We start from the raw sequence: 14,039 nt of genomic DNA on the forward strand, positions 1-14,039 counted from the left end.
TCATTCATTCATTCAATCATTTTTGTGTTGGTGTGTTGTGTGTAAGATGTCAAAAGCATCTGGATGTCCTTTAAATAAGTTTGATAGGTTTGTTCCTCAGTTGATATAATTTATGATTCCATATAAGAGGGACCCATACCTTGTGTCTTACGTTAAGCTGGTTTCAAAATGCAGCCATTTGTGTTTTTACATTTACAGCATTTATCAGACGCCCTTATCCAGAGCAACTTACAATCAGTAGTTACAGGGACAGTCTCCCTGGAGCAACTTAGGGTTAAGTGTCTTGCTCAGGGACAAAATGGTAGTAAGTGGGATTTGAACCTGGGTCTTCTGGTTCATAGGCGAGTGTGTTACCCACTAGGCTGATTAGGGTTGAACTTTAACCTGCAGGATGGTGGATCAGGAGGCACGAAGATCACATCCATCCTGATGCTGTTAAACAGTGTTTACTTATAGTCTTAAACATTTAAAGTGTGATGATTTGTGGATGGATTTTGACTAAGACGAGGGGGGTGGGTGGGTAATGTTAGTTTTCTTATTATTATTAGTATTCTTATTATTATTATTAAGAAGTATTGTTATATGTTTCAAAGTAATTAAAAGTAAAGTCAAACAAAATGTTAAGGTTTCTGTTAAATTATACAAATGATATAATTAAGCAGAGTCCCAGAGCAGGGAATATCTTCAGCCATAAAACACTGAAATATGTTTCTGTATTAGATTTTTGTACTAATGAGAACCATATGACACACCAATGTCCTAATGCTTCTTGCCTACTTGGCCATGACCTATAGGAATATAGAGACCCTCGCATATTCCACAAAGTTACATTACTTAATCATACAAAAAATACGATGTTGGAAGGCTGAGCAACAACTTCTCTTTGCGTCCAGTAAGGCAATATTTTGCATAGTGATTAGCATTTTGAAAGGGATATCTGAAAAATCATCCTTTATGCAATTCTGAATATTAAGAATTTTATTGAACTTTTCTACAACAACTTTTCACACACAAAACAGACATTAATCTGCTGTTTTGTAGTTCACATACTGTAAATTCAGTGTCTTTATACAGTCCTTCCTCCTGCATAGATTCATTGGGATGAGTGTGGGTAGGTGTTAAAATCTATTCCTCTTCACTAAGGACCTTTGGAAAATCTGAAGAATTCATAAGCCAGACCCTCTTGTACACTTACCAGCAGTTAAGCTATAGCAGGAGCAATCCTTCGCCCAGACAGCACTGTTGCCATGAAGCACCTCATAGGATTTCATGACTTGTTGTGAATGTTGCAGTGGGGGCCGCTGAAGGTACAGAAAAAAAAAAAAAAAAAAAAAAAAAAAAAAAAAAAAAAAAAAATATATATATATATATATATATATATATATATATATATATATATATATATATATGTGTGTGTGTGTATATATATATATATATATATAAATAAATTTCATTCTATTTTAATTTCATTCATTAACACATATTTAAATTAAGCACTGTGCATTGAGTTATGTAGTGCAAATAAGTGTGTAAGAACTGGGCAAAGTGTGTAAAGTGTGGGCACTAGTGTGGTTTAGACGGTGTTAGATTTCTATAGTCAGTGTGCCCTGTCACCCAAGGTCAGGGTGAGTTCATGGGAAAGAGTGTGCTGGCACGGTCAGGGGTATTGTCGTTTTTCATTAACCCCCCCATGACCTTATCTGACCATTCCCTTGACCAGCCTCACCCCAACTTTGCTTTAGTGCTGGGCCATATATCATTATATATTTCAAGGCAATAAAATATAAGCTACATTTTATAATTTATTTATATGAACAAAGAAACCAAAAAAATAAAGCAATTAAACTATAAACAACCAAGCCAGTCAATCCATCAATTGAATCCATTGGACAGGAGAAAGGAAAGATTAGCAACACCCTTGTGCTAATGAAATTGTCATTAGCATCCCGCTCACGTTAATAAATGTAATGCTAGTAACCCGCTCGCGCCTTTGAAAGTATCAATAGCAACACCCTTGCGCCAAGGGTAAATTGTCAAGGAAATTGTCATTAGCAACCCGCTCACTTTAATAAACGTATCGATAGAAACCCATTTGCACAAATGAAAGTATTGCTAGCAACCTGCTCGCACTAATGGAAGTATCGTTAGCAACCCGCTCGTGCTAATGAAAGTATTGCTAGCAACGCGCTAATGAAATTATCATTAGCTACCACCTCGGACTAGTGAAAGTTTTGTTAGCAACCCACTCGCATTAATGAAAGTATTGCTAGCAAACCCCTCTCGTACTAATGAAAAAAATTGTTAGCAAACTACACGTGCTAATGAAAATATTGCTGGCAACCCACTCACGCTAAAGAAAGTATCGCTAGCAACCTGCTCGCATGACTAAATTTATCACTAGCAAATCTCGCACACTAATAAAAGTATCGCTAGCAACTTGCTCATGCTAATTAAAGTATCGCTAGCAACCCGCTCGCATTAATGGAAGTATTGTTAGCAACCCGCTCGCGCTAATTGAAGTATCGTTAGCATCCCGCTCATGCTAATTGAAGTATCGTTGGCAACCCGCTTGCACTAATGGAAGTATCGTTAGCAACTTGCTTGCGCTAATGGAAGTATCGTTGCAACCTGCTTGCACTACTGAAAGTATCTTTAGCAACCTACTCGCATTAATGAAAGTATCGTTAGCAACCCGCTTGCGCTAATGGAAGTATTACAATTGGCCATCAGCAAGTTTAGCTATGCTAATCAGCCAGTTTATTTTGCATTATCATCCCATTGCATCCAAGATGCATGCTTTTACACATTAGCATGTGTCAAATTTACTTTTCCTTCTCTCCCAACTTTTTTTTTCCTTTGTACCTGATGGTGCAAGAATAGAGGAGGAATTAGCCATGTGTGACAAATTGTGTAATGAATTGCATAGCTTTAAAATTTCTATGTTTATTTCAAACATAAGTGTGATGCTTCTATCTTGCATTTCATTGTATAATATGTGCAAATTACAGAATGTAAATATTTTTAGAAAATGCGGATCATAACCCTCAATTTAGTTTAATCGCTTACGATTCTGTGCACATAGAAGTATATTATTGGCACCCTAGGCACCAGATGTTTGCAGAGTGATCTTTTGACATGTTTTTACATTCGATGTTGATTCGAGATGTTACTGCAGGGCACTCCCCCCCACCACTATATTCAACTGTCAGCAACAGCAGCACAAGAACAGCACAGACTGCTTCGTGCCAGAGGGCAATTATTCTTGAATGAATCTGATGACATCGAGAAAAAAAAGCTAAAACAGAACAAATCAGAGGAAGACAATAAGTGTCCGGTGGCCCTGTCGTGCCAGGTACAGGAAGATTTAGTCAGGGACAGGGACATGGAAGAGGAAACTTGCCACAAACACATACACACACACATAAAACATCCTCACTTCACACCAAATCCAAAGACAGGAAATAGGAAGAGTGTCACAAGGAAGTCAAGCTTTCACAAAGACACACAACCACTTTCAGGGGTTCATCTTCCTTTGAATGAAAGAAAAATCAAAGTGAGTCTCTCTGGCCTTGTAACCAGAGGGAAGGGGAATTGGATTTTTTTTTTCTTAGCCTTTTTTTCTTCTCTTTCTGTTGTTTTGATGTCCGACCGAAGTGCACATCCTCGTCTGCCTGTTGACGAACGCCGTCCGCAGGGAGAGAGCGCCATGCTGACTCCACAAACCAGGGAGGAGGTCTGCTGCCTGGCCTGGCTGCCCTCCAGCGCCAGGCCGGACGCGGTGCTATTTCAGAGCGCGCCAGTGCCGCCTTTGAGCATTGTGTGATTAAGATGATAGAGAACGGCCTTGTCACAGCGTGCCCTACCTTTATACACCATTTTTTTGTGTGGAAATACCACAAACTGACACATCTGTAATACCAAAATACATCCATAGGATCAGCATATGACCTTTGAACTAGTTTATGAAGCGTATTTTTATATGGCGAGCAATAGTGCTGTTAATTGGAAATTCCACTTTTGGAATTTAATAATCCAGAGTGTGTGTGTGTGTGTCGGTGTGTGTGGTGTACTTTTCACACAGGGAAACTGCAGCAATGTTTACACAATTTTTACACCCGGTGTTATTTGCATCTTGGCCCCACAGAGCTACTTACTTGCTTTTCCTTGATAGCAACTGTACATGACATGAACATCAGTTCTGCTGGGGAGGAAGCTATGAAAATGACTTGTCCTTGTAGTTCAGTCTATCATCATTTCTAAAGGAAAATAAGTAGTTTTAGTTTAGTAGTTTGCTGTGTCACCCCATAAAAAGATGACACCCGGGTTGTGCCCCTGGCAAACAGTCTTCCAGTGGAATGCAGTCCCTGATAGGCCAGCACTCTTGTGTTTGTTTTCTTTTTTTTTTTTATGTAATTGGTGCAAATTGCCTCGCTGTGTGGTCAGGGCCATATACCCAGGTGCCAACAGACACTTCCTTGTTCGGAACTGTGCAAACCCACCATGTGTTGAAGACATAGATACATGCATCTAGTTGCTTTTATGTTGCGCTCTGTTAATAATGCTTTGCAGCTTTGACTCCCAAGTCGTTTTCAAAAGGATTTGCCCTCTTTAGCTATACAAAAAAAAAAAAAATCAGTGACAGATCTCTTTCCCAGAGCCCCTTTTGGTTCCGCAAAGACCTGGGTTGACTTGTTAAATTAGTTCTGCTTTGTCACATGCGCTCCCAGCAACATTCAGATGTTGGCATAGAGGGTGGCACTCCAGGGGTGGGTTTCAATCAAACTCGTGCAAATAAACACCGGACTGTGCAGTTAGAACGCGCCGGTGGTGCTTCTGAAAACACACGGCCGCGGAGTGTGTGAGAGTCCCTGATAAGTTGAATTACGGCCAAGGAACACATTCCACATGCTGCGAGAAGTGGTCCTGGGTGAGGCAGACAAGCAAAGGTCGAGTGTCAATGGATGGCGGCTGAATACCGGCGCAGAGTTCATTTTGGTCAGTATAGAGCGGTCAGCGTAGTTCTTCCTGTAGCACTAGGTCCAGTGTCAATACTCTTAAAGTGTATCCTCCTCTTTCCTTCTTTCCTTCCCAGCAACCTCAAAGGGCAGGAGGAACCATATTTTCTACACACCCAACTGGTGTCTCCATGAAATGAAAGAAATTTGAAAAGTATTATAGCAATAATCTTCATATTTAAAAAAAAAACAATACTACTGTAGTCAACATTTGATGATATTCATTAAAAAGCTTCACTTGATTGTATAAGTGCTGCTTCAGTGGTACAAAACAGCTTCGTGTGGCGTGAAAGTTCACATCAGGTTGTGTGTGTTTCTTCATTAACTGTGTTTCGTACAGAATGCTCTATGTGCTGGTTTTTATACTACATCTTGTGCAAGAATTCAAGATGTGTAATTAGTGCTGTAATCTGATTAGTTTTTTATTAGTACCTTGGAGCCAGATAGAGAAATATTGCTGAGGATATTGCAGAGATAGTGCTCTGCGATTGGCTTATTAACCTTGACAGTATGGTTTTAGTTGAAAACTTGTCATTTTAAGATGTTTTGCTGTTAGACGCGTGGTGGGAAGCAGTTCCTTTAAATTTCTCATGAATTAGCACAGCAATAAACCAAAAAAAAAACCAGGTTCATGGAACATTTCACAGCTTCTCAAATAAGGGAAGCGATGAGGAGTAATCGGCAGAGCAGGAAAACAGGAAATTTACTGGGGTGGGGGGGTGGGAAAAATATCCGTTTCTGTCAAAGGTTCCGTACCCCCCCTCCCATCCAAAGCCAAAAGAATAAGGCTTTCACCTTGTAATTGCCTTTTTAGGTCCCCGGGCCTACAGCATATGTTCTACAGAGATAAATAAAGCACGGCATGTCGGGCTCAGGGAAGAAAAATGGTATGGGCCGGCTCACCCCACCCACACCCGAGCTCACGCATGATTTATCTTTAGTCTGCGGGGGTCCTGCGTGGCAAAATACACAAGACAGCTTGACTTCTGCTTTTCCTTGCCTATGACGAATCGATGTTGCGAGTCTTTAGGTTTGACTCGGCAAGGAGAGTTCCGCCGCAACCGCGGGCGAGTGGTGATGACGATGAGAAATGTCAACTATTTCCGCAGTTGTTTTAAACATTTGGGAACAGTGGGGGGGTGGGGGGGCGTCTTCCATATTTCTATCCGTGATTTCCCTGTTGCCAAAATGTATGAGTTACAGCTTAATTATAACGTCATTGTTGGTGATGTCTTGAGCTCTGATTGGCACAACCTTAACCAGAAGAGAAACGTAAGTCTTGTTTTTCACTTTTCTCCGTTAACCATTAACTCTTCGTTAAGTCTCCTTGTAAGCGTGGTGTGAATCACGGTGCTGTTTCCAGACCTTTTAAGCTGGACGATTATTAATTTATATAAGTGCCCATATTTGACAGCTCTGGCTATGGTGCAGTGCACATTTTCCTGACAGTTTTGCTGTAATGCAAATTGTGTATTGTGTTTTATGGAAATTGAATGAAGTTAGCATGCTAACCAGCTAACCTCGCAATAACGCTTTGCGCCCCAGTGTCATGTCTGTGTCAGTCCAGCCTCAGAGGTCAAAGATCAGATGCCAGTCATATTCTAACATCCAGTCAATCACATTGAAGTCAGGTTGGTGATTTTTAAAGAAAAAAATAATTGAATTGTTTAATAAGTTGAATGAAAATATCACACGTTTATTAAGACGGTTAAGATGAATCAAATATTTCAATGAAAAAACCTCAGCCTCTGTAAGACACATAGAAAATTAGAAAATTTTCGACTGCATAAGCAAGTCTGTTCTGGGCTACTCTGAAGGATGCCTCAGCGCAAGCTGGCATAAAACACGCTCATCTGAGTGACAACGGGAAAGGCATTGCAGTCTCCCACCAAGTAAAAACAAATAAATGAAGTACATGTTATAAATAAGCATGTGGAGACAGAGTCTAAGGACAGCTTAGAGTTGTTTACCTTAATCTTCCAAGAAACATGTAAATGCCAGGTCTGAACGGCCTTATAAAGTTATTATTAAGGTCACGTCGTGCACATTTACGGCATTTATCAGACACCTTTATCCAGAGCTACTTACAATCAGTAGTTACAGGGACAGTCCCCCCCAGAGACACTCAGGGTTAAATGTCTTGCTCAGGGACACAATGGCAGTAAGTGGGGCTTGAACCTGTGAGTTCCAGTGACTGAGCAGTACGTTGCCCAATATGTTTTCTGGATTTACTGAAATGCATGGTAGTTATCTGTAAAATGGTGAGGAGGAACTAAAGCCTTTTTGTTTGAATGGCTTTATTTCGGTCACCCAAAGGACGAGTAATAATGATGTGTTTTAAAAGAGGTCGGAGCTAATAACAATCATTGTCAGCTCTCAGGCACCCAACTCCCTCATCCATGGTTTATTCAATACGCTCTGATAGGCAAACGTCGGGCTAATAGTAGTCAATGTGACAATTATGCACACCTGAAATGCACTATAACTATAATAACTATAATATAATGCATAAAAAATATTCCCCTGAAGTACATCAAACAGCACTGCCTGTTGCAGGTTCTCTTGGGTTGTGTGTGCTATGGTAGCACCTGTAGAGTTCATTTAGAATAATTCATTTAAATGTTTTCTTTGGCATTATACTGGGTAAGACAACAAAGACAGGAAACACATTATTAAACACTCCATAATCCTCTGTAGAAATATGAAATCGGTATTTAATACAGAAAAAAAGCATGGTTTAAGATTTGTTGTTCTTTCATATTTATATACTGTTAATGATGGTGTAATATAGTTTTATAGGCCAGGTGCAGCATTTATTAAAAACAGATTATCTCCCATGCTCTGCGTTAAAAGAATGTTCCTTCTATGGTCCACAAGGAATGTTTGAAGAATTGGCCATTTCAGCAGCTTATGTTGTCATATCCTGAGAAATGTGTAGCTTCGATTGCCTCTCACCAGGAGTGAACTCACTGCAGTTGGTGATGCATTAGTCAATGTTACACACTGACAGACTAACGCTGTATGTCTTCCAGACCACTTCCATAACAGTGCGCCTTTGTCAGACAAAAATGTATATCCATATGGAAGAGATTGACATCTGGCACACAGCAGCACTGCAGCTATCGAGAGCCAAATGTGGAATGAAGAGGAAACTAATCTATGCTCCAAAAAAATTGATAATAAAATAAATAACTTGACCCAGTGGACCCCGTTATATCTGATCCATTAATTAGAGGATGGGACCGCGGCACCGCCGCCTAACTACTGAACGGCACAAGGGCTGCGGGCTTAAAGTCCCGTCCCATATCCTACCCACCACTGTCATCCCGGCAAGTGAGAAGCACAACCGAGAAACATTCGAGACAAGATCTGATGCCTCACGCTGAGGCCGTCGTAGAATGGGCCATAAATCAGCTCCGGCCCCCTGGGAAGGAACATGGGGGGGGGGGGGGGGGGGGGGGGGGGGGGTATCCATCACGCCACTGCGGACGGCCCCACGAAAGCGAGACGGGGCTATTTGAGATATGCGTGGCGGGATGCCCGCGCTGCGATTTTTCAGTCAGGCGATTAACGTATGTTTAAAATCTATAGAGACGTGTTGCAACGGTCGGGCGTGCAGAAACCCAGCCTCGTCCCTCCTGCTGCATAAATAACGGTATCAAATGGAGCAAGAGAAGTATGAAATCTCGTAGACCTTTGGAATCTTTCCCCCGATGTAAGCCCTTGAAGTCGCCTGAATTTATGCAAGCGAACCAGCGGGGCTTCTATTTCCGAATTCCAATCCCCCACTTGAGAAATTAATCACATTTTGTTTATTTCTTCCGAACCTAATGCTTTATTAGTTCTTCCTCCAACGGACGCTTTCACACGTCTGTTTGAGTGAAGACAACTATGCCCTGGCAGTGTGAACGTCCTCAGAGTGACTCCTTTTGGATAATCCGTAAGATTGGCTACAATTAACCCAAAGCTTCAGGCCACAGAATTTCATTTTGTGTTTTATTAGGGAGTTATGGCATACCAGGCCTCCCTGAAGAGCACTGCGTATAGGATCATGATTCATTTTTTGCCAGTATCTATTCAAGGGGAAGTTTGGAAAGGTTCGGGGGTCAAGGCGGGTGAACAGGGGTGTGCTTCTCAAAAGTGCATTTTAGCAACCTACCCTAGCATTTAAAAGGGGTCATTTAGAATTGCTCTGTTTACCAGGACAAACCGAAATAAGTTCCAATAGTAAACAGTGCACAAAGTTTTTAACAATGATGTAGTCAAACCCACATTTGCTGATGCATCAAATACTCAAACAGTTTGAACTTGGTCAGTTTAATTGCTCTTTTTAATCGGTGCAACTATGTTTTTGGTTGTGCTACGATTTTTTGTAATAATCCATGAAGCTTTTAAAATGACAAACTTGCACGAGTAACCACATCTTCATCCCATTGGAACTAAAATGATTTGTTGCTCTCTATATGTATGCAGATATTCCATCATTAACAGACATTTCCAGTTATCAGAGTCATTTGCAGTGTCTGGAATGAATCTAGTGTTATTTTAATGGAAAATGAACCTGAACTTTAGTACATTCAGTTGCATGGCTCTAACTATGTTGAAATGTGTTTAGTATCCATGTTTATGGGAAATAGAGAAGGTATGTGGCATCATACATTTATATTCTCCCTGCATATGTTATAAACAAGTTCATTTTCATCTGAGATTAAAAAAAAAAATCTATCCTGGAACCAACAAGAATAATCACCTTAGACATAATGGTAGCAATGGAAATTGTGACTAAAAAAAAAAAAAATGTTTAGTTAAAAAAAAAATCTCTATATTAAATACATGCTATACTATTAATACTACTACTACAAATAATAATATTTGTAATATTTGTAATAAAAAACTTTTTTTTAAGAATACATTGAAACTGCATCCCCTGCTAGAAGTGCAGCTGGGAAAATTCAGTTGGGTTGTTCGTGTCCCTGCCACGCTTAGATGTTGTCAAGTATGGAAAGTCACGACCCAATCGCACGCAGTCTGGCGCTTTGTTGCTTTTGTCGTTGCTGGTATGTTCGGCATATTCACGTGTCTCCGGTCAGACTCTTGTGTTTATTGGATTTTTTTTCTGGACAATATCCTTTTATCAAATGCAGACTTCAAAGCTGCTGTGCATTGTTTGGAAAGAGGGAAGAATAGCGTGATTGTAAGACGGAGCCGGAAGCAGCTAATTCTGACATTTACTAAGTCGTGTCCGGGTTGCAGTTGTGCCTCTGAAGCATCAGCATTGTGAACATGAGGCGTTTGGGCCTTTCACACTTACGTCTGTCATCTGTCTGCAGCAGGCATCAAAACTGAAAACGAATGCATCTCCAGGGGGCTTTCCAGCCCCCAGGGTGCCAACAAGTAAAGTGCAAATGCTTATTTTCTGCATAATGAATACAGTGAACGTCTCGTGTTGCATTGCGTACGGAGCTTATGTGACCAGGAACAGTGGTTTTTGGAGTTCCACCCCCCTCTTCTTTACAGGTTTGTCCAAGTTTGTCCCCGGACCCGCCTGACCTCTTACACGACACCTTTCAATTTCCACCACTTTGCAGGGCATTGCCTGTTCTTCTGTAACCACGTCCAGCTGCTGTGTAAGTCATGGTGGCATTTTTACACCCCATGCGCCCTGAGCAAGGGGCCAGCGAGGGGCTAACAGCCCTCAGACGGGGTATAAGGTGTTTAATGCTAACTCTTTGTGACTTGCGCCGAGCGATAATGTGCGCCGCCGAAGCGGTGCAATAACCCGAGGTCGAACCAAAAAAAATGGCTGTTCATGTGCCCACTGTCAGGAGGGCACGGCGCGAATGAATTAGCCGAGCGGGGTTCCTCAGGTAATCCAGGGATTTACCCAACGGCCTAAAAGAAAATCCGTGTACCAAATAACATTTGAGAGCTTTTATCCGAGCCGCCGTCATGCTCGGTTGGAAACGATCGTGATCCTGAGGGGTTCTGACAGGTCTCGTCTGGCGTTCACGTGGTGGCGGGAGCGCGATCATCACGCCTCTCTCCTTCTGGCTTCTCTCTTTTCAGGTCTGGTGGCTGGTTACTCTATGACCCCGCCCACCCTTGACATCCCCGGAGACGATCTTGCGATTCAGTCTGGCGAAGCGCTGACAATTACATGCAGGTACAGAACACTGCGAGATACAGGGAATGTTGGAATTTCTTTACATGACAGATCAAAGCTTGAAATGTGGAGAGTGAAAGTGGAGAGAATATTTATTGCGAATTCCTGTGAAATCTCTGCAGCCGCCCCTGCCAAAAAAAAAGAAAAAGATATCCAGTGGATAAATTGTTTTCTCGCCAGTAGCTGAGCATGCCTCTTGAAGACAAATAATATCTTTGGCCACGTTCCCTGCATATTCACGAAAGTGTTATGTGCTCTGGTAACTTAGCAAGGAAACAAGAGTAGTCTCATTTGTAAGGTATTTAAAGATTATAACTACTCTGTAATACGGCTGATGTCTGTGGGACTGATTCCCGATCCCTCTAACCTGGTCAAGTCTGTTAGTTTAGCTTAGCGTAACATAGCATTTTATTGCATTGCGTTTAAATGAAAGTGTTAGAGTAACTAAAGCAGCAAGGGCTTAAAAAAATAGTTGAAAATGCCAAATGTAAATGGGAAACTTGTAAAAAGCCTGAAAATTGAGCCTCAAACACAGCAAACACGACTGCCAGAATGCAGAGGGGACCTAAACGCGCGGTTGGGGTCATGAACTGGGTACGTTATTCCAATGAATATGCAAATGTAAGGGATTCAGGTTACTGGTGAGCTATTTGCACCCATTTGCTATAGCTATTTGCTATTTTTTATGTGACTTGTTCTAACAGAATGCGGGTGAAAGATATTTCTTGCGTAATTGGAAGGTGCTAGACGGCCTTCACAATGCCAGCGACCTTTCTCTGACCTCAGGGGACAGCACACCCTGGACTGGGCCTGGCCTGATCAGAGTCTGACTAAGTTCGAGGTGACAGACCGGCAGAAGCAGCAGCGGCCGGCCGACGTGCTCGACCGCAGAGGCGTGCGCGTCGGGGAGTGCGAGGGGCAACCGGGCAAACCGTACTGCAAGACCCTGGTGCTGACAGGAACCTACGGAAATGACACTGGCTACTACCGCTGCTTCTACAAGGACATCAAAGCCATCATTGATGGCACCACCGCCGCCAGCGTGTACGTCTTCATCAAAGGTCAGTTTTCTTTGCGGTCCCTTCATAATCCAGATGCACTTCTGTCAATGTTTTCCCTGCAAACTACCATCATTTATGATTCCATAGAATTGAATTTGTACTTTTTCCATTGTATTCTGGTCCAGCCTGAAGTATATTCAAGAGATTCACGAGAGATTTATTGTCATCACCACAGTATACACAAGTGCAATCGTAAAATATATATATATATATATGTGTGTGTGTGTGTGTGTGTGTGTGTGTGTGTGTGTGTGTGTATATATATATATACACAGAAGTTTTGCACATTACACATATATTTTACAAAATATATATATTTTTATATAACATTTTTTTTTTTTTTTTACAAAAAAAGTAGCATAATATTCTTTGTAATGTGAAATTCCTGTTACACATTTTGTACCGAATTCTATGGCAACTTGGTTCTCGTTTTTGGAGGAATTTTCCAGATTTGTGCAATTTTCCCTATTGTGCAATTAACATTTGTAGTGGCTACAGACAGGCGCTCCAAACATTTTCTTTTTGCTCAGCAGTGCTGTTTTATGCCTATGTTTCTCTTTTCCTTGGAAGTGTATGCTGGTACTGCTGTTATGGTTCATTAAAAATATATTCCCTCGCCTGTCCTACATCAAAGGCCGTAGTGCAACACTAGGATTCGGGCTTATTTTTTCCTTCTGCCAAGAGCCGCTGAGCCATTACAACAAGTTGTAATTTCAAATAGGACTGGATAAAAAATGTAATGAAAAAAAAGCAGCTTAAACACTTTACTGAGAGTAATAAAGGCCGTTGGGTCGTTAATTCCGGCTCTTCTGTGTTTGGGAATAATGAGACTTTCATCCTGTTTTTCCGACCTCAGACATATTTGTCATTCCAGGCCATTTACATGGATTTCAGTGTTGCCTTTCTGTTCTAATCACATAAGGACAGGTTTTAGACTTTGGGCTCCGTCTCAGTAACTGTAATAAAGAGAACATACAAGCTAATTAGTAAAGGGAAGAGTTGGCACTGGAGCATCTTAAGAGATCCTTGTTAGAAATTTATATTTACAGCATTTATCAGACGCCTTTATCCAGAGCAACTTACAACCAGCAGGGACAGGGACAGTCCCCCAGGGTACACTATGGTAGTAAGTTGAATTTGAACCTGGGTCTCTGTGGTTTTCTGGTTCATAGGCAGGTATGTTACCACCCCACATGCTCCAAAAACGTCTTCTAGGTGTTGAATAATGCTGGGATTGTGTGATTTACACCATGTCCATAGCCACTATTCACTATTTAGTGAAGATCTTGTCCTGTGAATGTGGCCATCATCATCGTCAAGTTGATGTTTTTTTTTATGAATGTTTTATTGAAGCTTGTAGTTTAAAGGTGATAACAATCATTTTCTGTTGATCTACAGTGACCCATAACTCCAAGGTGAAACTTGAGTTATTCAGGCTTTTACTTTCATTTGTCTTTGACTCCTTTGACAATTTAAAGACCAGAATCTTAGCCCAGGGCTTCTCTTTGATTAGGTTGTCTGGGAAAACGTCTTCAACATCTGAAGCCAAATGATTTGTGACCATTTGATCAAAGGCTTCCTCTAAATTTACCAGACCTGTCCACCAGACCTGAGTTCCCCACCCCTCTGCATTGAAGAGCATCTGGGCCATGTGGGTTTCGGTTGGAGGGGTGCGTGGCGTTCGCGCACCGACACCATGCTGACTCAACCACTCAAGTGAAATGCGCTGTGATTTCTTCTGACAAGGTGGCGAAACCGTTTCCATAGATCTTACTAGGGGTCTGATCAGGAGCAGCTGAA

At 41.5% G+C, this 14,039-nt stretch overlaps 1 protein-coding gene across 3 annotated transcripts in view; it reads left to right on the forward strand.

Moving 5' to 3' along the window:
* Window positions 1-14,039, forward strand: part of flt4 (fms related receptor tyrosine kinase 4) — a 34,361-nt gene that overhangs the window by 2,417 nt on the left and 17,905 nt on the right. For all 3 annotated transcript variants that reach the window (XM_028959915.1, XM_028959916.1, XM_028959917.1), the window contains exons 2-3: window positions 11,082-11,178; window positions 11,965-12,239. In XM_028959915.1, the coding sequence (XP_028815748.1) occupies window positions 11,082-11,178; window positions 11,965-12,239 (372 nt within the window). The remainder of the gene's footprint in view (window positions 1-11,081; window positions 11,179-11,964; window positions 12,240-14,039) is intronic.

Source organism: Denticeps clupeoides, chromosome 18, assembly GCF_900700375.1.
Source record: "Denticeps clupeoides chromosome 18, fDenClu1.1, whole genome shotgun sequence".
In the NCBI taxonomy this organism is placed as follows: Eukaryota; Metazoa; Chordata; class Actinopteri; order Clupeiformes; family Denticipitidae; genus Denticeps; species Denticeps clupeoides.